Here is a 24534-nt window from a genome sequence, read left to right on the forward strand (position 1 = left end):
TTGGTGAATGCACTTCTTCATTTGCTGATCTTCCACCCTAACAACATGGCTGTACCAAGCAAGCCACAGACAGAAGCAGTGCGGATAGAATTGTGCTCCCATGGTCACGACCTCTTTGCGCAGCACTCAGATATCAAAGGATGAGAAGGGTTAATACGAGCTGGGTGTTCCTTGTTTGGAGAAGGCTGGTTTGGGTCACTAACTCGGCGCTGCTCAGAGCTCTCATAGGGAAGACACACAGGTTGCCAAACCCAGCCAGGTCTGCTAAGCCAACACTTTGTGCCCAGACACTGCATCACGGGACCGGTCTGAGACTGGGAGAATCAAGGGATTCAACCCCAGGCCAGGGAAAGGCAAGGGGCCCAACACCTGGAAGGGTGGGCTCAAAAGAGATTGAGGGGTCAAAAGTGGAGCTAGCTCTGGACCATGACAGTTGCAACTCCACTGACACCAGTGCCACCTTGGCTCACCGTACACAGATTCATAGACTTTAAGGTCAGAAGGGCCCACTATGATCATCTAGTCTGACCCCCTGCACAGCGCAGGCCACAGAATCTCACCCACCCACTCCTGTATCAAACCTGTGTCTGAGCCATTGAAGTTCTCAAATCATGGTTTAAAGGTGCAGAGAACCTTCCAGCAAGTGACCACACTGCAGAGGAAAGCGAAACCCCCCCAGGGCGGGCTTCTGCCAATCTGCCCTGGAGGAAAATTCCTTCTTGACCCCAAATATGGCAATCAGCTAAACCCTGAGCATGTGGGCAGGACTCACCAGCCAGACACCCATGAAAGAAATTTGCATTGCACTGTTAGTATCCTACTCAAAGAGCCAGAGTTACCAGGCAAGAGTTAGTCGAGTGCCAAGAACTCCACCAGACGAGCACCGCTCACTGCCCCAGGGACCAGCCCCTGCTACTATCCCACGCTCATCACCACAGTATCCACTATCCAGCAGTGAATCAAGCAACATGACCAACATCTGTCCCATGTTTGTTCTCTCCTCCTCACCCAAGAGGAAGAGGCATGTGCAGTGCAGTGTCTTGTTTGGTAGGGTTTGGGGGGTTAACAATACATTGCTCTATATTTACATTCAAGAAGGCCCATGAAGATGAAAGGCGGCTTGCACTTGGAGTACAAGGTGGTGAGATGATCACCGAGAGGACTCTTTCAGTGGTGTGGGGATACACAAACAAACATGTGGAAAAAGGGGTGGGGAGTCTCAGCTTTACGGTCATTTGCTTTAAATTTAACGCCATGATGCCACCCCACCACCCACAGGCTGTGGAGAGAAGATGCCGCCAGCCAGGATGCCCTCCTCTCCACCGAGCTTGGCCAGGACAGTTCTGTCCCTGAAACCAATTTCCAGGCCAACCCTTCTCCCCAAAAAGGACCCCACCCTTAAAGCTTTAACCTTCAAACTGAACAAGTGATACGCAAGTGTCAGAAGAGGGAACCAGCCCTCCCAGGACATCACATGCGCCACAGGCACAAGGGCCTCTGCTATTTATTGCTTACAGTTTATTTTAGTATTTTTTTTTTTGCTTGCTCCTAAGGGGAGAAAAATAGAAACATCAAGAAGGCTGGGGGAGGGGAGACTCACGATATGTACTCGCGTGCGCACACATGGGCATGCTAGTTCTGTAGCAGGGCAGAATGGTAAAGCTCTTTGTGCAGCCACTCCTCTTTAATAACTTCTCTTCAGAGGCTTTCTGATCCCCATGGCATAACAATGGACTCCTCCCACAAGAAAGGGAAGGGCTAGTCATGTGCTACAGGAAGGGAAGTTGAGGCATAGATGGATTAAGTGACTAGCCCAAGGTTACACAGATAGTCTGTAGCAGAGCCAGGAACCAAACCCCTCCTAGTCTTGTGCCTTAACCACAAGGCCACCCTTCCTCTCGTCACAGGAGAGAGATTTCTAGGACAGCTTGGATATACTTTAGATATTTTGTGGCAGCTGCCTTATTGCAGATTGAGCCAAACTATCAGCTCTGCAATACAATATGTGCTGCTTGTAGACTCCCTTCTCACAGGCTCTCTGCTTTGTTCAAAGGTTGGCTAGGTGTCCAACTGCCCTCTCTGCCTTTGAACATCTCCCCCCTCCTCCGGTTTATGGGTGCAATCTGCCACCTACAAGTTCCCCCAAAGCCTGGATCCTGGGGATTTTAATCCACATGCACCAAGGAGATGACAGTGCAGTCAGGAAGCTAAGCTAGCAGTTCCCAGACAGGAACTCTGGGGAGCAGCTGGCAGGCAAGTGGGTGGGATTTGGCCCTGGAATTCATGTCCCATGCAGCCCCAGCTCAGAACCTCCAAGGCACGTTGCAGCACTTTGAACTGAGGGAACAGGGCATGCTTTCCTGCAGGGAGGGTAGTGTCAGTTTTCCACTCAGTCCCATTTAGGATTCTCCTTTAATAAGCCCCCAGAGGCTCTTGGAAAACAGGCATTGTACAACAAACGGTTACTGGGAGCACACAGCAGCCAACTGCTAATGTGACCATCCCAATGAGCAGCAAGGCTAAGCGGCGGGGCAGCCGGTGACGGGAAAGGGACTGGATTGACACCAGATAGTCTCACCACCTATTCTGAGTCACAGCTGAGTTTCAGGACTCGCTGGAGCCATGAAACCCTGGCATGATGGGCGGTGTGGACATGTAAGTGGGGGAGGCTGAGCAGCACCTAACAACCAAGTCACTGGAACTCACTCTTTTTTTTAGTCACACCTGCTGAGCACAAGAGGATGAGAGTGTGCAGGGGGCAGAGCCAACGTCTCTTTCCTGGGCCCTCAGCACCCAGAGATGCTGGCCTGACATTCTCCCCCTCTCCCTGCAGAGCTGTCAAAACCGCCAGCAGGCAGGAGGCCCAGAGCGCTCACAGGGAGAGGTGTGCTGAACGGCAGCAGGGCGACCAGCTGCCTGCCAGGTGGTTACATCTGTATCTATATTGCAGGGCAGTTGTAGGGAGCCTGGCACCTTCTCACCTTGCTGGTCATCTCTGCTTACTTTGCAGTGCCAGCAGGACAGCCTTCCTTACCTACACTCCACGCATGGGAGATTTCACACAAAGCAGGTGTGTTTGAATTGGCTTTGTTGTACTTTCGCCTCCCCGCGTCTCAGCCCAGCACCCAATGCATTTGCACGGACACCTGGACTACTACTTTTGATCATTTGCTAGATTCACCATTAGTACCTTAAGTGGACTTCCAGGGAGTAGAGAGTTTGGTTTTTACTACCAGCCCTTAGGGGAGAAGCCGGCCAGGGCTCAGCAGGAGGAGTGATATACTTAATCTTGGCTTCTTCAAAAGCTATGGTAGAGCCCATCATGGCTAAGGGAGAGCAAAATGGGCCCTATTCTAGCTCAGAACTGCCAGCTCAGCTCCGATGGCAGGATTCTTGCTAGAGAGTGGAAGAACACACTGGGTTGGCAGGTACTGGAGGGCTGTGCTCTACCAACACAGAGATTTTGGCTTTGAAAACTTGGCAGAAGGGGACTAGAGGAGATTGAGATGAGACCTCAGCACAGGGAACCATAAAATGAGTCACTTTTCTCACTATGCCATCCTTTAAAGACTACGTGCGCACTTCCTGTTTTAGAGGCCAAGCCATTTCACAGCCTGTTACAGTAACCCAGTGTGAACAGTTAACCCTCTGACCAGAAGACAGACGGTGTGAATGTTCCAATGGGTAAGATTTGATCAGGGTCAGGAATCCTCCACCACCAGGACACATGGGCAACTCTGCCCGCTGAGACAAAGCCCATTCCGAAGGAAGGTGCCTCCTCAATCCTCAGATGCAGAAGTCCCCTGCCCTGGTCCAGTGGGCACTTTTGCCTCCAAGCTCAGCTAAGTCTCAGGCTGTGCATTTATTAGAACCCTGCACAGTGACACATGGGATATTGCTACTTTGCTGGCACTCACTGCTCATTCAGGGCCCAATGCTACGGTTGATTCAGCCACAGAGATCTGCCACTGATATCAACGGGAGCAGGATCAGTTCCTTAATCCCTGACCATTTGGCAGACGTGCCTCAGGACGAAGGTGACAGTTCACCAGACACACGACAGGCCACAGGGAGCGGAGCTCAGGGTTCTAGCCAGCAATTGTTGGATACAGGTGCCCTCTCCCTGCAGCAGTCTGGCAAATCTGCTCCGTAGGCCAGGAGAGAGGAGGTTGTTTGGAAGAATTCAAAGCAGCAGCAGCAACTGTATAGTCTCAAACCAAACGTGAATGATGGCCATCCCACCTGCACCCTAAGACACATGCTAAGCAGCCACTTGCACACTAGGCTCAGGCTCTCGACCCATTCAGCCCAGTGCCATTCCAGATTACACCAATCCTCTGCTTTGAGCAGGGAATAAGCCCAGCTTGCAGTTCCAGCATCACTCCACCAGGCATCGACCCTGGGCTATTCCAGGGAACTATGCCCCCAGGTTCCTAGACCCCCATCACTGGCTTCTGCCCACCTGGGTCTGTCTCCTGGATGATGCTCTTCGGTCCCAGCACTAGGCAAGCTAGCCAGCCGTGTCACACTTTACCCAACACACGACTAGTGACTAATGCCATACAGACATGAGCCAGTCGTCCTCCCTCCCTGCCCTGGAGGTGTATTGATGGACATTACCGCCCCCAGACAGGGCACGCTGGCTGGGACAGGTGTTTCTGCTGCTCCTTCTACACACGCTGCATGCAGGTGGGCAGTGAAAGGCCTATGGCTAGAGTTGCCATGGCAACTCCTGACAGCTGTGAACCACTCAGCATCAAGCCTGCAATATGCAAAACAAGTGCCCAAGGGAGGAAATGCTGTTCCCAGACCAATCCGATGGCAGGCACAGAGCAGAGAGCTGGACACCTCCTGGGCTGGTTCCCATCCAACCAGACACTCCTTGTTTCAGCACCAAGTCGTGGTTATCAGAGCGCACATCCTGTGGGCACGGCTACTGCCAGGTATGGGAATAGCGAGGAATCAACAGCTCCCAACTGCAAGGTAATGGCCCACCACCCATTGTCTCAAGGGTCAGCCAACACAAAGCTTCTCCAAAGCAATGAGACAGCACGTGAGCATGCTCAGAGGACTAGGATTTGCTGAACAGTTCCAGAGAGACTGACGGTAGACCAGAGGGGTGCAGCCACATCTGTCAGGCCCAAAATCAGATGCCCCTCCCTAGCAGTCCTTCCCCCTCTTAGCAGCCTTGAGCAGTTGTGTTTAACACGCAGATCACTGTTGTAACGTAAATATCTCAAGGGTCCCAGGAGAACTCAAAGACAGCAGACCACACCATCATCCAGCAGCAGCCTGCACCCACAAGTCCTGCAGCACTGCAGGCCTGAGCATTTAAAATGTGCAACCATTTGAGAGAAGCATCTAACTGCCTGGAATACTCAAGGAGACACCAGCAAGGTGACCGGGCCCACAATTAAACTGGCACAGGCAGACACACCAGGCTGGGTGGGGGAACTTCCACAGACAGAGCAGAGGGAAGGCATACCATGCGTGCATTTCAGGGGGTGGAGCAAGTGGGGTTGTGTGGGTGTTTCAGGATCAGGAGGAAAGTGGGAAAGTTGGGGCACTTTTAGAGTAGATTCGAATTTGAGGCCCTGGCAGTTTTGTGCTCCTTTAAAAAACCCAACCCTGGGCAGAGAGAGCAGCAAGGACTCAGAGCAAGCCAATCAGCCAGGCTGGCATTCACAAAAGCAGAGGAAGCACAAAGGAGTGCTCTAGTGCCACAGACCCCACCCCCCCGCCCCCCAAAGGCACCCTCTGCAGCCAGGTTATTTACGAGTCTCTCTGTAATTGCTGTGCCTTGGCCCAAGCACCAGCCTGTGAACTGCCACCCAATACAATACAGATCCTATAGACTGACAGCATTTGTGGATATTTAGTACACCTCTACCCCAATATAACACAAATTTGGATATAACGCGGTAAAGCAGCGCTCCGGGGGGGTGGGGCTGCACACTCCAGCGAATCAAAGCAAGTTCGATATAACACGGTAAGATTTTTTGGCTCCCAAAGACAGCATTATATCGGGGTAGAGGTGTATAAGCCCTGAAAGCTCTCCCCACATCGGTATTGTCCTTACTGTGTACCGACAGCCGTGGCGCAGGGGAGATTGACTTTTCTTTGCTTTCTGGGCTGAGCTGGTGCAAAGAGCTACCCTGCTGCCCTACGGAGGCGGTCCCACTTCAGTGGTGGATGAACTAGTTTCTGTATGTTGTAAGCATGCTTTGCACTTGGGATCCTTCAGGATGAGGGGCATAGGTCAGTGACTGCTTCCCCTGAGCACCCCTCATGGCCTGGGGTGGCTCTATGGAGTCCTGCCTCAGTCTCCCCTCAGATCACAAGAGACCTACACAAATCCAACAGGCCTTCTTGGGATCTAGTCTATTAACAGTTCAAAACAATTCAAACCACCCTCAAAGTCCTGCAATAACTCAAGCAGACACCCCTAGGCCTCTCCTATCCGGGGTCCTGCCACAAGCCCCAGCCAAGTCAAGAGATCAGCAAGCAAACCCCCCCTGCTCAGGCCTCCCCCTTACTTATCCCAGAGGGCCTGACTGGGTCACATGACCTGTTTTCCACACCTGAGGCCCAGTCCACCTGTGAGGAGCCCATCTGCCCTGAACAAGCCAGCCACCCCATGACAAGGGGCTTTACAAAAAGCCAGATTTCACAGAGAAGAATATAAACTGTGCTGGGTTTAATCTGGATGGTCTCTAGGGATCATTGGGGTGTCTAAGTCCAAACTGACAGACACTGCAGGTCTCCCCAGAAAGGTATCTTAAAAAATAGCTTTAGGTGGGAGAAACTGCAGCGGTAGTTTCCAGTCTCATCTTCCCCCAGTCCCACGCCAAGTACATATCCTTCTATCCATCCCTTGCCTTGGGCCATCCTCCTCCTACATTGCAAGACAAAACCTGTTGCTTGGTTCAGCCCTCCCAGCGAGGTCAAGGACACTACAGAACTGGGGTCACCCTCAGACAGTTTGAGTAAAGTATTGGCCAGCAGCCAGTTGCTTTCAGATTGCATTTCCCCCCATTACATTTACAGCAGGGAGAGGGACAGCTTCCATGGCACCTTTCACCCCAGAGTGCTGTACCAACCAGCATACAGCAGCGGCTTCACCTACCCCATCCGGGGAGGAATACAGCACAACAATGCTACACAGCTGTTCATGACAAGCAGCAGAGGGCTTCTCCCCCAAGGTGGATACCATTTCAGCTGGTTCCCCCTTACGGGTGCCAGGGCAAGGGAAGCACCCAGGGAAGCTAAGTGTGTAAGGCACACGTGTTACACACACCAGCTGCACAGTCCAGACTATCACTGTTGTGCTCACTCTTCCAAGACTACGTTTATAAGTCAGAAAAGCCCCCTCCACCTCCTGCCACACAGGGGATGTCACGGGGTTGAAGTAGCACCATGCTCTTCTGCGTGACTTTTCATTTCTAGGGAACTGGGTTCAAACAAGAAGTCCATCCACATCATGCAGCTGCAATGATATTTCAGTTAGTTCCGAGCCCCAGCACCAGGGTAGTGGGCAGTGAAGCATGTCAGGGTTGAGGTGCACCGGCAGGCCTGTGCACGGAGCCCAGCACTGGGCTAGCAGGGAGTGCTGTGCACTGGCAGGGGGCAGGCTGGACACAGGACTGGAGGAGCAAAGTGCGCTGCAGATCAGGACTGGGGGCACAGTGCTAAGTGGAGGAAGCATGCACAGAGCTGGCCTGCATGCTAGGTCTGGCTCCAGCTCCTTCTGCCTCACTTTCAGGAAAGAGGCAGGTTTTACATATATGGGAGATGGAGCCTCTGGCCACTCAAAAAGCAGCACAGGTGCTTTGTAGGAAATCTTGTCCCCTGGCCATCAGTGATGAACGTGATGTTGGACATACCAGCGAGATGCCAATCTACAGCCAGCGCTTCCACAGTACTATAGATACAAGCCTGCTTCTTCCGGATGCAGGGAAAGCATATGTTCCACATGCGCCAGGCAACAGCAACGCAATACGATATGATAGCACCCGATGGAGGGGCGGGATGAGGGACATACATACTCCCCACAGACGTGTCACCTTGCTGGTGCCCCATTCAGATGGCTGTTCTCCTGGGTTGTCAATCCCCAGTCTGCCCACTACACTCCACCATTTGTATTGTGGTTGTACCTCTTCAGTCCAATGGAGCCACACTGGCCAGATTCACACTCTGGCTTTGGAGCAGCACTGCCAGCTGATTTCCTGCCAGCTCTCTCAGCATGGGTAAGGCTGCTGGAGGTGGCTTAGCTAAGCCTGGTTCCAGTACTGCCACCGAAGCCTCAGGAGTATGAAGCGCTTCTCCTCCTCCCAGGCAGGCGTGGAGGAGCTGTTCAGGGTCCCGCCTGCGACAGATCCACCAGTCTGAAGGCAGGGAGATGCTGCCTTGGTTAAAAAGCAGCAGCTGGCTGGCTACATAGCCAACGCAATACTTACTTGTAGGGTACAGTTACTGTTATTGTTCAAGCAACACTTGCAGCAGCTAAACCAACACTTTGCACATCTGTCACCAGGATCACTTTGCCCTTCTCTGTAATGGAAATCCCTTGCCGTCTCTCCCCCAAAACTCAGTGCACTGCAATGCTTCTGCCAGAGCACCAGCCTATGCTCAAAATAAACACAATCACAGATGCTGCTATTCCAGAGGGCAGAGATCTCACCACAAAACAGTACCTGATAGCAAGAAGCCTTGCTTGGGTCAGATGGCTTATTAGCTGCCTGCTGAATCACTATTAGAACCAATCCTCCAGATACAGCCCTGCCCTGCTGTTCCCATCTTGCCTCTACAGCAGGGTTTCTCAAACAGGGGTCGCCGCTTGTGTAGGGAAAGCCCCTGGTGGGCCGGGCCGGTGTGTTTACCTGCCCCGTCCGCAGGTCCAGCTGGCCACAGATTGCTGCTTCGGGCCAATGGGAGGTGCTGGAAGCGGAGCGGGCCAAGGGACGTACTGGCCACCACTTCCAGCAGCCCCCATTGACCCGGAGCAGCAATCCGTGGCCAGGGCAGGTAAACACACCAGCCCGACCCGCCTGGGGCTTTCCCTACACAAGCGGCGACCCCTGTTTGAGAAACCCTGCTCTACAGCAATCACGGCTTCCTCCTAGGCCATCTTCTCTGTGCTACCTGAGCCCAAACCAAAGGGCCAGGAATCACATGCTGAAGCAGCCGGAGCTGAACAAGGATCAGAGATCCCCTTCCAAGCTTGTTTCGTTGGGCTTAGGATACCATTGTGCTGTACCATCTATGGGTAATCTGCACCCTCCTTTTTTTGGGTGCCCAGGTTAGCAAATACCATTGTGTATGAAAATATAAAAAAAAAAAAAAAACACAGAAGGAAGTATACAATTTAGTCAAAAAAGTGACCTACAAAAAAAAATGGTGAACAGTAACTATTCACAACGAGACAGACAAAAGCTGTAACTCATTGCAAATTGACCAAAGGACAATAGCTTAGAGGCAGAGAGATTAGAGTCAGAAAATAAACTGTGCCCAGATAGCACAGCAATATGGATATTACCTGTTTTTCAGGGCAGCAGGTTGGGAGGATGCACCACACATGGCTGAACTGATGCTCATCGAAGGAGCAAGGGGATTATGCCACTGGACAGCCGTCAAATGAAAAACGAAGGTGGCAGGGAGCTCAGTTTTTCCTAGTGGGGACAGTGCCTCCAGCAACTGGCAAGAGCTACAGAGCAGGGTAGAGTGCTCAGCCTGACCTGATCCCACACAAGTGCCAACTATAATATTAAAGAGTGGCCAAAAGCCAGTCCTGATTCGCACCGACTTTGTCTCCCCACCAGCGAGCATTTATTTAAGGGCTCTGCATCCAGAGCACCTGTGTGTGTTTGGTATTCGTGCCTCTTTCCCATCCTTGGCTAAGGGAAATGCAGGCACTTTGATGAATGGTTTGAAAGGTTGGGCTAGCTCCTCTGCAGCATACTTCTTAGGAAAAGCTCCATCACTTCCCACAGAGAGACTCCAGCATGAATCACAGACTCAGCCCCTCCTCCAGCCTTTAACAACTGCCTTTGTTCTCTCCCCAGAGGCATACCCAAGAGATTGTGCTATATCAGGACTGACCCATGGTCTCTGCTGACAGTAACAAATCCTCAATTTGAAGTGCAGAGATTTGAAAGCAGTCTTGCTTTGGGGATGGCAAGTAACACAAGCAACGAACAGGGAAACACCCAGACATTGCAAAAGCCAAGAGTGAAATTCACTATAGGTCTTTACTACTGTTTATGGTGCAGGAGAAGGGCCCAAGATACACACAGGCATGGAAATGTCTTTGATACCAAGAGCCACAAGAATAAAGCAGGAAATAAAATGCTTTGACATTTCAACACTGACAGTGCACTCCAGACAGCACAGTCTCCCACAAAGCAGAAGTGACCTTCTCATTACCGAGTCCACACGGCTCCAGCAGAGTGCCACTGGAGTGAGAAGGATAGGTACAGCACTGGGAGCCACTAGCCAAAGACATATCAGCAACACCCCACACATCCAAGAGTCTTGGCATCAAGCTGTAACAATGCTCAGTTGGCAGTGACTGCTAGCCCAGTACACATGTCCCATACACAAGAGGCAGGGGATGTGGCTGATGTTTCTGTCCATTCACACCAGGACCAATTCCCACCCCACGCTGATGGGAAGTGGGGAGAATTTCACAGGCACAAATGGTCATGAGGTGCCTAATTCCCACTGACTGTCCATGGGAGTTAGGCATCTACATCTGTCTCTGAAATTCTCCTCCTAAGCTCCTAGTACAAAGCAAGCCCTCCCTGACCCTGATCACGGCTCTTGCACATATAATGGCAAACTGGAAATTCAACGATTAGCTCCTTTATTAACAGCATATGGGAATCAATGAGACTGTAGCCAGAAACAGGGGGCATCAGACAGCAGGTTGCAGAGCAGCCACGCTTAAGGGCACAAGCCTGCAAAACACAACAGGTGCCAACAAACAGCTGTTCAACCTGGACATTGGTTCACCATCTGGACTGTCCACAAGCCAGAAGAGATCCCACTGGAGTCACTGCCCTGTTCCAATTCAGTGTGGCCAGTGCATTTGTGTTTGAACATTTAGTGTATTTTAGTACTGCAGAAAATGGGACGAAGTAACAGCCTTAGAGCTCTGGGGCAGGAAGAACTTTGCTATCGCACCCCAGACTACAGAGTCCTCACAGCTCTACCAACATCCTGCAGTCCTCACCGGACACCATCCTGCAATCCAGCCCTGTCCCTGCTCCCCTTCTGCACCCAAGGGTATTTAGAATGGATGGTCCCCAAGGAAGGCCCTCCAGAACACTCCTTTGTTAAACTGTTCCACGCTACGAAACCCCAAGTCTAATCTACCCCAGCCAGCCAGGGAGCCAACAAGGCCAGCAGGCTCGTTTTCATTCAGGTCAGTGGCCGCTGACAGAATGAGAGAACCAGCAGGCAGCCACAGTGGGGTGCCGGATCCTTAATGCCACTGCAGAGCTCATTAAACACCCTTAGCCCTGAACAACAATTATCCAGTTTCAGACATAGGCTGCTCTCACCTCACCCCACCGTACCCTTCTCCACTCCCCAGCCGTCACCTGGTGTCAATACCCTTGTTTGGAGACTCTCAACAAAAATTCACAGGCAGCTCAAGCTTCACACCTCTCGAGAGGGCAGAGTTACCAGATACAGGAACAAATGGCAGGGCAGCAAGAGACCCTGGAGGGCTTCCAGAGAGCGATGAAAAAGCTGGAGCGTGAGGCCACTCACTTGTAAGGGCTGAAACAAAGGGACCACATTACCTCTTTGTAACATGCCACGTGTCGCACAGTAGCTTCACTGTACTCCCAGCTTCCGCAGTCTGGAGTGAATGCAAGCCAGAGCTGGGCATGCACATCTGCGGCTATTGCCAGCACAGAGTGGCTACACAAAGCAGGCTGCTACGAAAGCTTTTCCACACTTCTCCCTCTGCCATGCTCCACAGACAAACAGCCTCTAAAAATAGCTGGCCATTCATTCACCACGCTCCTGCCCTGTCTGTCTGAAGCCAGGTAAGACTGGTTAAGTTGCATTTAATTATATTCTTCATGTGCATCTACTCTCCTGGTTGTGCCAACACCTGTTCTTTCATTCCCTACTAAATTCAAGAACAAGCATTGAAATAAGTCCGATATTCTTATGAAACTATGATTACACACTCAAAGCAGTCCTGACAAGGAAGAATTATGGGTGTTGAGTGGGGTAGTGGTTCTCAACCAGGGGCGGTACATGGGGTCTTCCAGCTAGGTACATCAACTCATCTAGATATTTGCCTAGTTTTACAACAGGCTTTCATAAAAAGCACTAGCAAAGTCAGTACAAACTAAAATGTCATAAGACAATGACTTGTTCATACTGCTCTACATACACTATATCAGTGTTTCACAACTTGGAGTCTGCAACCCCCAACAGGGTCATGGGATGGGTTTGGAGAGGGTCACAAATGCAGGGCAGGTGTTAGAGGGTGGTGTTTGTGGGGGAGGGATAGCTCAGTGGTTTGAGCACTGGCCTGCTGAACCCAGGGTTGAGAGTTCAATCCTTGAGGAGGCCACTTAGGAATCTGGGGCAAAAATCAGTACTTGGTCCTGCTAGTGAAGGCAGAGGGCTGGACTAGATGACCTTTCGGGGTCCCTTCCAGCTCTATGAGATAGGTATATCTCCATGTATTATAAGCAGAGCAAATGACTGGGGCCCCCAAAAGCTAAATTACATGCTTCAGCCCCACAGGCAGCAGGGCTCAGACTTTGGCCCGGGGCTGAAATCAGACTCCTGAAAGGGGGACAATAGTCTGGAAAGATTGAGAGTCACTGGAGTGGGGGAAATACAGAATCCAGACTTTGGCATTTTCTGCTACTGGTACTAACCTTGCAACAGAGTAAAGATTTCCATCATTATTCTGAGCTTTTAGAGGACGTGTCATTGTGGCCTCACCACAAGTCATGATCTCTAGAGGTGGCAGATAAACTGTTTATGAACCAGTCTCCTGGCTTAACGAAATTCACGCTGCGCTGTGGGACTATCTGCCAGAGTAGAGAGACAGAAAAGGAACCCCAATCATCACACTGTGGGGTTTGCTATTTGTTCCCTATCAGCAACTTCCATAGCAAGCCTTTCTCTGTATGCTCAAAACAGTTCCCAACCCGGCTAACTCAGGCTGGTAGCTATAGAATGTCATCATAAGGCAGAGACCGGGGCTGTCCGAGTCTGGAATGCAAACTTGCCTAGCAATTGTGATGATGTATGAAGCAGAGCAGAACATAGCTCATTCTTCTGGGTCACTAGCAGCAAACCAAAGTGAGGTGGCCCAGGAGACACCTTGGGAGCAGGTAAGTGCAGAAACAAGGGGATACTCAGAGTCTCCAGTTCAGAGCTCCGCATCAGCCTCTGTACCAGGCCTCCATGTTCCATACTGAGCTCAGTGCTCACAAGCCTGGTCTCCTGTCGAAATGTCTCCTCTGAACACAGGATGCAAAAGAGCGTGCTGGGGGTGGGACAATGCAAATCACTCAGCAATGCCTGCCTGTGCTCGGCTGGAAGGAACCAAGGTAGCGTCTAGGATTGGGCCTGGCAACAGATCACTGCAAGCTCTCTTGCCAGCACACAGGTGAGTGTTGGCACCTCTGCAAGCATTTAAAGGGTTGGCTGCTATGTGAGACAAGAGTTTTTAGCAAGCTGCAACAGGCTTTGGGGTCCCTCTTGGATTAATTAACGAACATGGAAATCCCTCCCTTTCACTGCAGCTCCTTTCAGATCCCCTACAAGTCACCGCGCTCTGCTCAGAGTAGCCCCATATGCCAGCCTCCCCTCAGAAGCACGTCACACAGGAGTGTCTGCACAATCAAGTCACACAGGGTACTTCGAGCTGCTCAGCTTGGGCAGACAGCCTCGCAGTATAGCCAGCCATGTGCACTGGAGCTCAGACTCAGCTGGGCATGTAGATCCATGCTCAGGCAACTAGCCCAAGATGCCACTGGTGCCACAACATCCACACAGCTATTTTTAGTGTGCTAGCTCAAGCCCTGTCAGTAAGAGTCTGTGTACCTGTGAGTTCAATCCTTGAAGGGGCCATTTAGGGATCTGGGGAAAAAGAAATCTGTCTGGGGATTGCTCTTGCTCTAAGCAGGGGGTCAAACTAGATGACCTCCTGAGGTCCCTTCCAACTCTGATACTCTATGATTTAGTTAACTGTTAGGGGGGGACAGATAGCTTTGTGGTTTCAGCATTGGCCTGCTAAACCCAGGATTGTGAGCTCAATCCTTGAGGGGGCCACTTAGGGATCTGGGGCAAAATCAGTACTTGGCCCTGCTAGTGAAGACAGGGGGTCCTTCCAGTTCTAGGAGATAGGTACCTATCTCCGTATATTTATACCTCGGCTGGGAGGCTTCTGTACCCAGAGAAAGTGAGCAGCACTTTACACAGCCACTAACACAAGCAGATAATCACTGGCTCCTGACCAGGATCATCCAGAGATCCTGGTGGCTGCTACCTGAACTCCTGCATCTTCCAGTCTGTGCCCAGTGGATGCTGGCTACACAGGTGTCACCCGAGCTCTTGGATTATGGTTACTATCTCAAAATAGTGCAGAAGAAGCAAAGGTCCCAGCAGTCTCCTCTTGACAACATCCACTGCCACTGGTGCCTTGGACACAAGCTATGGCTCAGACGATGCCGAGCATCTTGCACTCCCTCTCTCTCGGCTAGGATCCGGGTGCTCAACCCCTCACAGGACAAGCCCTCTGCACTGCAGGCACCAGCACTGGGAAGCTATCCACAGCTAGGATCTGGGTGCTCAAACCCTCCCAGGACAAGCCCTCTGCACTGCAGGCACCAGCACTGGGAAGCTATCCACAGCTAGGATCTGGGTGCTCAACCCCTCCCAGGACAAGCCCTCTGCACTGCAGGCACCAGCACTGGGAAGCTGTCCAGTTTCAAGGGAGGGGAGGGGAGGGGAGGACTGGTGTTTCCTTTTAGTGTCACTCCCCCACACTCCACCCCACAGGAAGCCTGCTAGGCCCCCTCCCACCCCACACTTCAGAGCAGCACAGGAAACATGCAGGCTCTCTCTCGCTTTGCCCAAAGGAAGTGGTGTGCAACTGTAGTGTGTTTGTACAGCGGCCAGGCGACCATGACCACTGACTTCCTGCAGCTGCTCCCCATAGCCCTGCCTGGCCCTCAAGCCATTCCTCTTTTCAGAAAGCCAGTTGGTCAGCAGAGTTTGGAGGGGGGCAGTGTGAGCAGACTAGCTACAGGCAAGGGACGGGACAGGGTTCACAGCACTGCACACTCCAGGCAGCCCAAGCACAGACTCCAAAGGAGGAAGGAGCAGACAGCCCATGAAACTCCTCCAGGCACATTCCAGAGACTGGGCCTGGTCACTCATGCTCTGGAAATTCCCAGGCACAAGGTCTGACAAACACAAACCGCTCTGACTGGCTCCCAGGCACAGCAGCAGCATGCCAGGGAGTGAGCAAGCTTCCAGGGTTACTTTGGCCCTACAAAACTGGAGTTAGTGCAAGCCCCAGAAGCACCCGGCAGCAACCCATTCTGGGGCTTCTCTTTGATGATGCAGCCACATCAGCCCAAGAAGACAGCAAAGGTACAAGAAAGTATTGCTTCCTGTGCTCCCCATTGCACTCCAGTCTGACAACAGAGAAGGGACCCACTGCTTCTGTTCCGTGCTGCACTCTTCCAGACCCAGTCTCCCCGCAGCAAATGGGCAACTTCTATTGCCACCAACACTTACTGGCATTCGTCTCTTTTGAAGAGTCACTTTCAAAGAAGAGGAGTATATTAGCAGTTAGAGCAGGGAACTTGAGTCAGGGCTCCTGGGTTCTACTCTCAGCTCAGCCATTACCTGTGCTATTGTGGGCAACCTATTTCACCTCTCCCTTTGCAGCTCCCGCATCTGTTAGACAGGGTTAAATCCTGCTAACCTACCTCACAAGGGCACTGAGCAATAAGAAAAGGGAGTTGGGGCCTAATTCTGACAACGCTTATATCCGGGTAACTCAAGAGTAAACCCATGGACCCCAGTGGAGTGGCAGACATCTTGCCTGCAGTATTTTAAGGAAAGCCAGTCCTTGGGCTGTCTGTTTTACAATGATCCTCTAACCTTTCTTTCATGTGGTTTTCAGCAGGTGAGTTAAGCTTGAAGTCTCTTGTGCATTACTCATGAGCCTCTGATCAGAGATGTTGGCTCAAATCCAGTGAGAAAAACTGGTGCATATTTGTTCTAGCAAAGGGGAAAAAAAAGACCTCACATTGTTTATTGGACACATCTGGAGGCTACCACAAGTTAATGGCGGGTTAATTAGCCCTATCTTGTGGTAGCCCACTTGGCTACTATGGTGTCAAGAGATTTGTTCCCCATCTCAGAGGTATTCATTAAATGAGCTCTCTACAGCCTGTCTGGTTTGGCACAGAGGAAACAAGATCTGTGGGAAAAGGCACTTTATTCCAGTATTCAGAGTAGCAGCCGTGTTAGTCTGTATCCACAAAAAGTACAGGAGTACTTGTGGCACCTTAGAGACTAACAAATTTATTTGAGCATAAGCTTTCGTGGGCACTGCATGCATCCGATGAAGTGGGCTATAGCCCACGAAAGCTTATGCTCAAATACATTTGTTAATCTCTATGGTGCCCCAAGTACTCCTGTTCTTCAAGTATTGAAATACATGTTCCCCGTGTAACTGTATTTCCTCCTATTATTTAGTCTCATCTCCTCACTGAAGATGCTTGTTTGAGATTGACTCACAGAGCAATGAATGAGACACACAAACCCTAACAGCACATTAATAAATAAGCAATATGTGAAAAGCCTTTACAGCATTTCCAGGCAGTGGAACATAAACAAAACAAGCCTGGAATAAATCTACTTCATGGACAGGGAAGAGGGTTGGTCAGATCTCTGGTAAGCATGACTGGAGCGTGTGTGGGGTGGGATGAATATGAAAATCTCTGTATGTAGGGAAAACATGGAATTTAGGAGAGAAACATGAACCAACCAAATCAAATCCAGCAACATGTGAAGTTAGTGCCCTCCTCCTCAGTGGGCTCAGCAAAAAGGCCAAGGGACCATCTCCAGGGCAGCAGCAAGACTTACTGGCCAGCAACACAGAGGAAGCTAGCTCTGCCCTGCCACTCCCAGTGCTGTAAGCTAGTCTGGAAAGAGAAGATTCCGGTCTCCAACACAGATAATACACACACCATGTCAGCATCAAGTTAGACACCCTAACAACCGTGCCATCCCTGATCCACACACAAGAGAGTGACAAAGCAGTGCCGCCCAGCCAGCAGGGCTGAGCTGAGAGAAAGGATGCACTAGGACGTGGTTTTGTGGTGGGGCAGAGCTGTTGTAGAGGGAGAATCAAAGGTCTTGACCCACCCCCAAGTACAGTCCCCATGGCCAGGTTGGAGATCAGACCTGTAAGCCCCAACAGATAGCTAGCAAGATTAACAGGCACCGTGCTAATGTCTGGGGGACTGTATCTGGGCCACCGTACATTTCCACTAATCAAGATGAATTCCTGGTGGTGACTGCCTCCCGACTTGGAGACACTCTTCTCTAACTTTGGCTGTGGAGGCTGAGGGGGCCAGCAGAGGGAGAGGACGAGTGGTTGTATTTATGTACTGGAGATCTGTACAAGACAACCAAAACAGCTGCATTCTGCGCTTGTCAGCAACTTGCTGACCGGCAAGTCAGAAGGAAGCTCTCTTTCTGTGACTGGGCTGGTTTCAGGTCTTGAGTCAGAGGGTTCAAATGCAGACCATGATCTTGGAATAAGGTCACTCAGCAGCTATGAGAAAGCTCTGGGACCTCAGGCCCCATCACATCCAAGTTCTACTACTACAGCTCATCATCCTATGCCTCCTCTCTAGCTGGAGGGAGCAGGACTAGAGGAAGGATATGCTCTTCCAACACAGACACACACAAGCTGGGACTCTCAGCTTGCCTTCTGAAGAGCCAACCAAAAACAAACATATACATGTTCCTTTGCAAGACGACTAGAATCAGCAGCTTCCTGGATGTTGGGCTTTCTACCAAACCTGCCACCACCCTGATCTTGGTTTGTCGCCTCCAGACGCCCACTCTCAGATGTGCATAGTGCACATCTGTAGCCCCTCTGTGCAGGGGTGGGAGAAGCTGCAGAGAACCCATTGGTTCACTTTGCAAATACAGGATGGAGACTGTTACAGCAAGAATGGGTTTAAATCGCTCAACTGCTTTTAAGACAACATTTAAGACAACAGTTTAACCACACATAATGTGTGTCCCATCAGAGCTGATGCACAGAAAACTTATGATACTCCTACAAGACACAGCAAACCAAAACACAAATGGCTGGGCATTTCCTGAGATCAGCAGAGGACTATCATATAAAGTGATCTGGCTTTTCAAAGAGCTTCAGACCTTCAAGGACTGGGAACTCTGAGGCTGCTGCTGGTGGACTTTCCAGGTACATTTAGGGTATTTACATCTTGTACAATTTTCACAACCTCCTGTGATGAAGCTGTGTGTGGGGTCAGCATGACATGGATTGAGGTACGCATGCCTAAACAAGGCTGGGGATATGTCAGCCAGCCATGCGTTCCTCATTTTACTGTGGCCCTTCATAATTATATATTAGCACTGGCTTCTGTGAAAAGGCCTAGAGGAGTTAATCCCTGCCATTTGTTCTCCCCCACAAAAAAAAAAACAAACAAATCATCCCCCTACTCTCTATCTTATGAAGAGACAACATCCTAAAAGCAAATCCACACATTATCAGACACTTTGTGGCCTCCAACAAATGAAGCATAAGAAAAGCCATGACCACCAAATAAGACCATGACTTTCCAATCACAGCTCCAGTAAAAGGACAACTACAGTTAACTGGGGAGCTAGACCCCCCCCCCCAAGGAAACCCTCTCAGTAAGCAAAATTCATTTAAGTAAACAATGGAGACTCCTTCCCTAAGGAGAGGACACGCAGTCTGACAGGAAACACTAACCAACCAGGGCGGTTTTATAGAATCATTCTGTCTGCAGTCTCTTCACATCTCTCCTAAGAAGATCTAGAAGCTAAGAGGTAGTATTGTTCCTGTGTCACTGTACCCGAGAAATAGCAGTACAAGAGAGGCAGCTGTTCAGTAAAAATAGCTTGTCTCTTCTGAGGAGTATGCAGAGTGCCTAGCACAAGGAGACTCTGATCTCATTTGATGCCTCTTGACACTGCTGCAATATAAATAAGATCCTCAGACAATCAGTTGCGTTCTGCAAGCAGGGAACATCCTCTAAAGGTTCCTCCTTGCAGAAGGAGATTAAAATCTATTCTAACAAAGGACCAAATGCATTTAGGACCGAAACGTATGGACTCCGAATGCAGTTCGATGTATCCGGGGCAGCGCTAGGGATTTTGCCGCCCCAAGCACGGCAGGCAGGCTGCCTCCGGCGGTTTGCCTGCGGGAGGTCCACCAAAGCCGCGGGACCAGTGGACCCTGCCTGCCACCCTCGCGGCGCTGGCAGAGCTCCCCCCACGACTTGCTGCCCCAAGCACGCGCTTGGCATGCTGGGGCCTGGAGCCGCCCCTGGATGTATCTGCAACTCTCCCTGTTCTCATTCTCAAGTTTCCCTAACAAATGAATGGTATAGTCATCCAAGCCAATATCACGGCTTCTCTTCATTTACCAATGCTTTGTTGTTTCAGCATTTTACTGTGGCTAATAGGGAGTGGTTTAACTCCCGACAGCAGTGGGACTACAGAGGAAGAGGGACTGCAGAGGATGATCTATTGTAGTGTATAGAATTCCCCCCCCCACACACACACCATTCTACCCATGGACAACAAAAGGCTACTGTAGACACATAGCTTGCTTCCCCCTCCCTCAAACTGCTCCTCTACAAAATTCCCCACAGACATGCCTGCACACGGAAGACATGGGAGGTGAATACCAAAAAAGAAAAAAAAAAGCAGACAAGTTTCCAGAATTATTAGTTTTTTGTGCTTCTGTTTTCTCCTCTTATCAGTGGCACGGGGGCACCACCACATGAAGGGTTATTGACTTAGGCCAAACAGTGCAATGCACTTCTTAGAGCAAACCCACAACATCCTACAGGACCCTGAAGCAGACACCAGAGAAACCAAGTGCCTAGAGTTTCACACAGACAGCAAAGCATTTTATATGCAATTTTTAGAGGGCAGTAGTAAACACAATAGTAACAACAATGCGACAGTGATACATATGGCCTAAAATGGAACAATTCAAGGCTATTTGATCTAGACTTTGCTGACGACATCGCTCTTATCAGTGAAGATGCCAACGGACTACAAAAAACATACAAGCCAAGTAAAAAGTAATGGAGAAGATACGTTTGAGATACAACGCAAAGAAATGTAAAGTCATGTTAATAGGGATAGGGACTGAAATCAAAACTGAAGAAGAGAAGGTGGACAATTTTACATATCTTGGAAGTTCTATCAGCCAAGATGGTAATATAGACTTTAAGGTCAGAAGGGACTATTACGATCATCTAGTCTGACCTCCTGCACAATGCAGGCCACAGAATCTCACCCACCCACTCCTGTAACAAACCCCTAACCTATGTCTGAGTTATTGAAGTCCTCAAATCATGGTTTAAAGACCTCAAGGTGCAGAGAATCCTCCAGCAAGTGACCCGTGCCCCATGCTGCAGAAGGCGGCGAAAAACTGCCCTGGAGAAAAATTCCTTCCCGACCCCAAATATGGCGATCAGTAAAACCCTGAGCATGTGAGCAAGACTCACCAACCAGCACCCAGGAAAGAATTCTCTGTAGTAACTCAGATCCCACCCCATCTAACATCCTATCACAGACCACTGGGCATATTTACCTGCTAATAATCGAAGATCAATACTAGTTCCAAGGAAAGAAGAAGTGAGGAGGCAAATGCTGCATTTGGAAGACTGAAAAACATCTCCCTCAAGACAAAACTGAATGTGTACAAAGCAATTGTTATTGCCATTACAACATACAGCAGTGAGACATGGCAACTTACGAAGAGAGACACACAAAAGCTGGATGCATTTCATCACAAATGTCTGATAAGAATATTGGGAATAACATATAGAGATAGGAAGATGAGAGAAGAAGTCAGAAAAATTACTGGAAAAGGTACCCTCTCACAAATCTACAAATGACGACATCAGTGGCTGGGACACGTGCTGAGAATGGAAAAAGAATGCTTACCAAATACTGCCCTTGAATGAAAGCCAGAAAACGCAAGAAGAAAGAGAAGACGACCGCAAGTAACATGAAAACTAGCAGTTCTGAATGACATCAAGCACCTCAACATGAAATACGAAGATTTGGAGAGAAGGGCAGTTGACAGGCAAGGATGGCAAATGTGAGTAAGCACAGTGTGCAGCAAAGCACAGGATGGACTAAGGTCTAAGTAAGAGAACAAACTTTCACTAATTCACACTAACAACTGGGAGACCCAGGAGGTTTTTTTAAATCCATTTTTCAAATTAGCTAGTAAGCGAGAAAACATTTCAAAAGCTCAGATTCTGTCTCTCAGAAAGATACTCTGAGAATGGTACTTAGCTCTAACTGAACTAGTGTCGTCACATACAGAGAATGCTATCAAGAATACTGTAGAATATTCTGTATAATGAAGCCTTAGGAATACAAGGCCTACAGTACCATCTCTGCAATAAAAATCTTTGCTGGGAGGTGCAAATCAGTGAGTTTCTACTGCAACAATGATACTTCGAACTTCTGTAGCAGCTTTCAGGAGATCACAAAATGCCTTACAGAAGTATCTTCTTTTTAAAAACAGAGATGGAAACTGAGGCAGACACAGATGATGTGTCTTGCACAATGTCACACGGCAAGGCAGCTAGGAACAGACCCCAGGAGTCCTAACTCCCAATCCTGTGCTCCAGCTACTTGACTTAACCCAGATAATCAGGCAGGCAGTAAACAGCAGTAACTGTGCTTGTGGCACTCTGCAATCTAGGATTTAACTCAGGACACCAGACAGCATCTATCTGAGTGGCTGCAGCAACCCGTATGGATTGGGAGGAGTGGGAAGCAAGTCCTATGAGTCTTGCTTTGTACTCAATTCCCCTCTACGTTTTGCTCCCTAGTCTCAAGCCCCTCTTGAAATGAGGCATTTTCCCAAGATGTACAGAGATTTCCAGAACCATGTCACATAACAAGAACATTTACAATATTCAGGAAGGGGGCGGAGGGAGAGAGAAGTCCCAGACTATTCCAGGAAACAAGACAACATCCCTGAAATGACATCATAGCAGGGAGGACTCCCACCTCTTCCTCCGTCCCAGGTCAGAGACAATCCCACTGGGAGAGCCAGGTTCTTTCCACCCAGCCCAGCCAACGGAATGGTTCAAGAGTGGAGGTCAGGAACGGGGAAGGGAGCTTCCTCCCTCCCCTCAGCCTAGCATATTTCCTGTAGCAGCACCCAACTGGCTCCCTAGCCTAGTCAAGTAGGCCAAAGAAGCCATTTTCTCTTTCTCTCCACTTGCTCCAGGGCATCATGACCATACCAGATAGTTGGATGGGAAACCCCCTTTGGCCTCTTCCTGGCCTTTTATCAGAAGACATGAGAAATTCCTACTTCTCCTTTACTGAGGTCCTTGTGACCCTCTCTTCTCCTTCCTCTTTTCTGAGGACATCTGGACAATAAGGACTGTAACCAACCCCCTTTCACATACAATACCGAAACCCGTTTCAATCCTTCCAAGTCAATGGCTTGAACTGTAGTGAGTTTAAAGCAGCCTCAGCCCACTTTTGTCAGTTGCTAGACCCCCACTTGACACTTTTAAAAGGCAGATCAATATCCTTTCTCCAGGGAGCCTCCCACTTTCTCCTTCCATGAGACAGACCACAAGAATTAATGCCAGCCTCAACTCTTACACCAGGCACTCTAGGGAGGTAAAGGGCAGGCATTGCCCTGAGTCAGTTGTGGCCCATGTGCAGTTCTATAACCCAGCAAACCAGTGGGGACAGGTCCCAGCCACCGATCATCTACCTTGGGGAGAGCCCCTGGGGCCCAATCTCTCCAAATTAAAAAGCGTGGCTGCAATCTGCTCCTTTCCAGGTAACTCCCATGTGCCCCTCGGACGCCCAGTGAGTTCCAGCGGGTCCCCCGTTTCCTTACACAAGCCAGAAAGCCAACTGGATAACACCCCCCCCCTCCGGTTTCCATTGCCGAGGCAGGAGGAGACTGGGGAGCCTGCCCGTAGGAAGCCCGATCCCCGAACCCAGCCCGGCCGCGCCCCGCCTCTCCCCGCCGGCCACGGGACTCACCGCTGTGCGCGCTGAACCAGCGGGGCGCGATGTGCAGGGGCAGCGCGTCGGCTAGCGAGGCTCGCGGGCCCAGGTACAGCATCCCGTCTCCATGGCGACCGCCTCCCGTCTCCTGGTAACCGTTGCCATGGGCGTAGGTGGAGTCTGCGCCCGAGCCGCCGCCGCCGCCCGGGGCCCGCTCGGGGTCGCCCGCCGCCCGGGCCGCCGCGGCGTAGAGGCCGAAGGGGACCCCGCCGGCCGCGCTCGGGTCCATGCCCATGCCAGCCACCGAGCTGACGGAGCGGCTGCGCAGCCCCATGGCGCCGCCGCCGCCGGCCCGGTAGTGACCGAAGTGGGGCGCCCCCCCGGGCGGGGGCACGGCGCTGTCGTCGGTGGAGACCCCCGGGAAGGGCCCCCGCGAGCGGGCCGCGGTGCTCTGCTTGCCGCCCATGGGCAGGCCCGGCCCGCCGCCGCCCGAACGAGAGCGCTCAGCACCGAGCCCCTACAGACACCCCCGCGGCGGGGGAAGGGAGGCTGACGGAAAGGGAGGAGGCGGGGACGGCAAACTAGGAATTAAAATTCACCCGCGCCTCCGGCATGTTCCCCCGCCAGGTCCCGAGAGGCCCCCAGCCGCTCAGCCACAGCCGGGGGGAGCGAGGGAGGGTCCGCCCACCTGGCTGCGGGCCGGGGGGAACAGCAGGCAAGGGCCGCCCGCCCGCCCGGCTGGCGGCAGGGCCGGGACTCGGCTAGCAGCCCGCAGAGACGATCTGCGCCCGCTGCTCCACGCCGAGGCGGCAGCCGCTGCCGGAGCCCGCGGCGAGGCTGGCTCAGCCTCCGGCCGGCTCAGGCCCGCAGGGGACCTTGTCCATGGAGCGGAGCCTCCCGCCGCTCAGCCTAGCAGCCCGGCCGCTCGCCTCCGCCCCGGGCCGTTCTCTCCAGCAGCACCTCGCTGCTGGGGCCAGCGGAGACAATAGAGGCTGCCAGGACGCATGCGCCACGGTTGCTCCGCCCCCGCAGTCTGCATTAACCCCTTCACTGTCAGCCCCCGCACCGCCGGCTGGGCTCCCTCGGCGCAGGGGGGCAGGAGAGGTGGCGGGGGACCGAGGAGTTAGGTGGGGATTAGCGATGCGCTCTCAGGAAGGCGAGGCCCTACCTTCCCCTGCAGCTGGGAAATGCCCCTGCTTCCAGACCCTACCTGAAAGCTCCCCCCAGGGCTCACACTTCGAA

General features: G+C 51.4%; 1 protein-coding gene across 2 annotated transcripts in view; it reads right to left on the bottom strand.

Moving 5' to 3' along the window:
* Window positions 1-24272, bottom strand: part of ZNRF1 (zinc and ring finger 1) — an 86203-nt gene extending 61931 nt beyond the window's left edge. The window contains exon 1 of one of the 2 annotated variants that reach the window (XM_044987110.1): window positions 23329-24272. In XM_044987110.1, coding sequence (XP_044843045.1) covers window positions 23329-23758 — 430 coding nt within the window. In that variant the 5' untranslated portion in view covers window positions 23759-24272. The remainder of the gene's footprint in view (window positions 1-23328) is intronic. The other variant, XM_044987109.1, reaches the window with a different exon arrangement.
* Between the last annotated feature and the right edge of the window lie 262 nt (window positions 24273-24534).

This window comes from Mauremys mutica, chromosome 14 (genome assembly GCF_020497125.1).
Source record: "Mauremys mutica isolate MM-2020 ecotype Southern chromosome 14, ASM2049712v1, whole genome shotgun sequence".
In the NCBI taxonomy this organism is placed as follows: Eukaryota; Metazoa; Chordata; order Testudines; family Geoemydidae; genus Mauremys; species Mauremys mutica.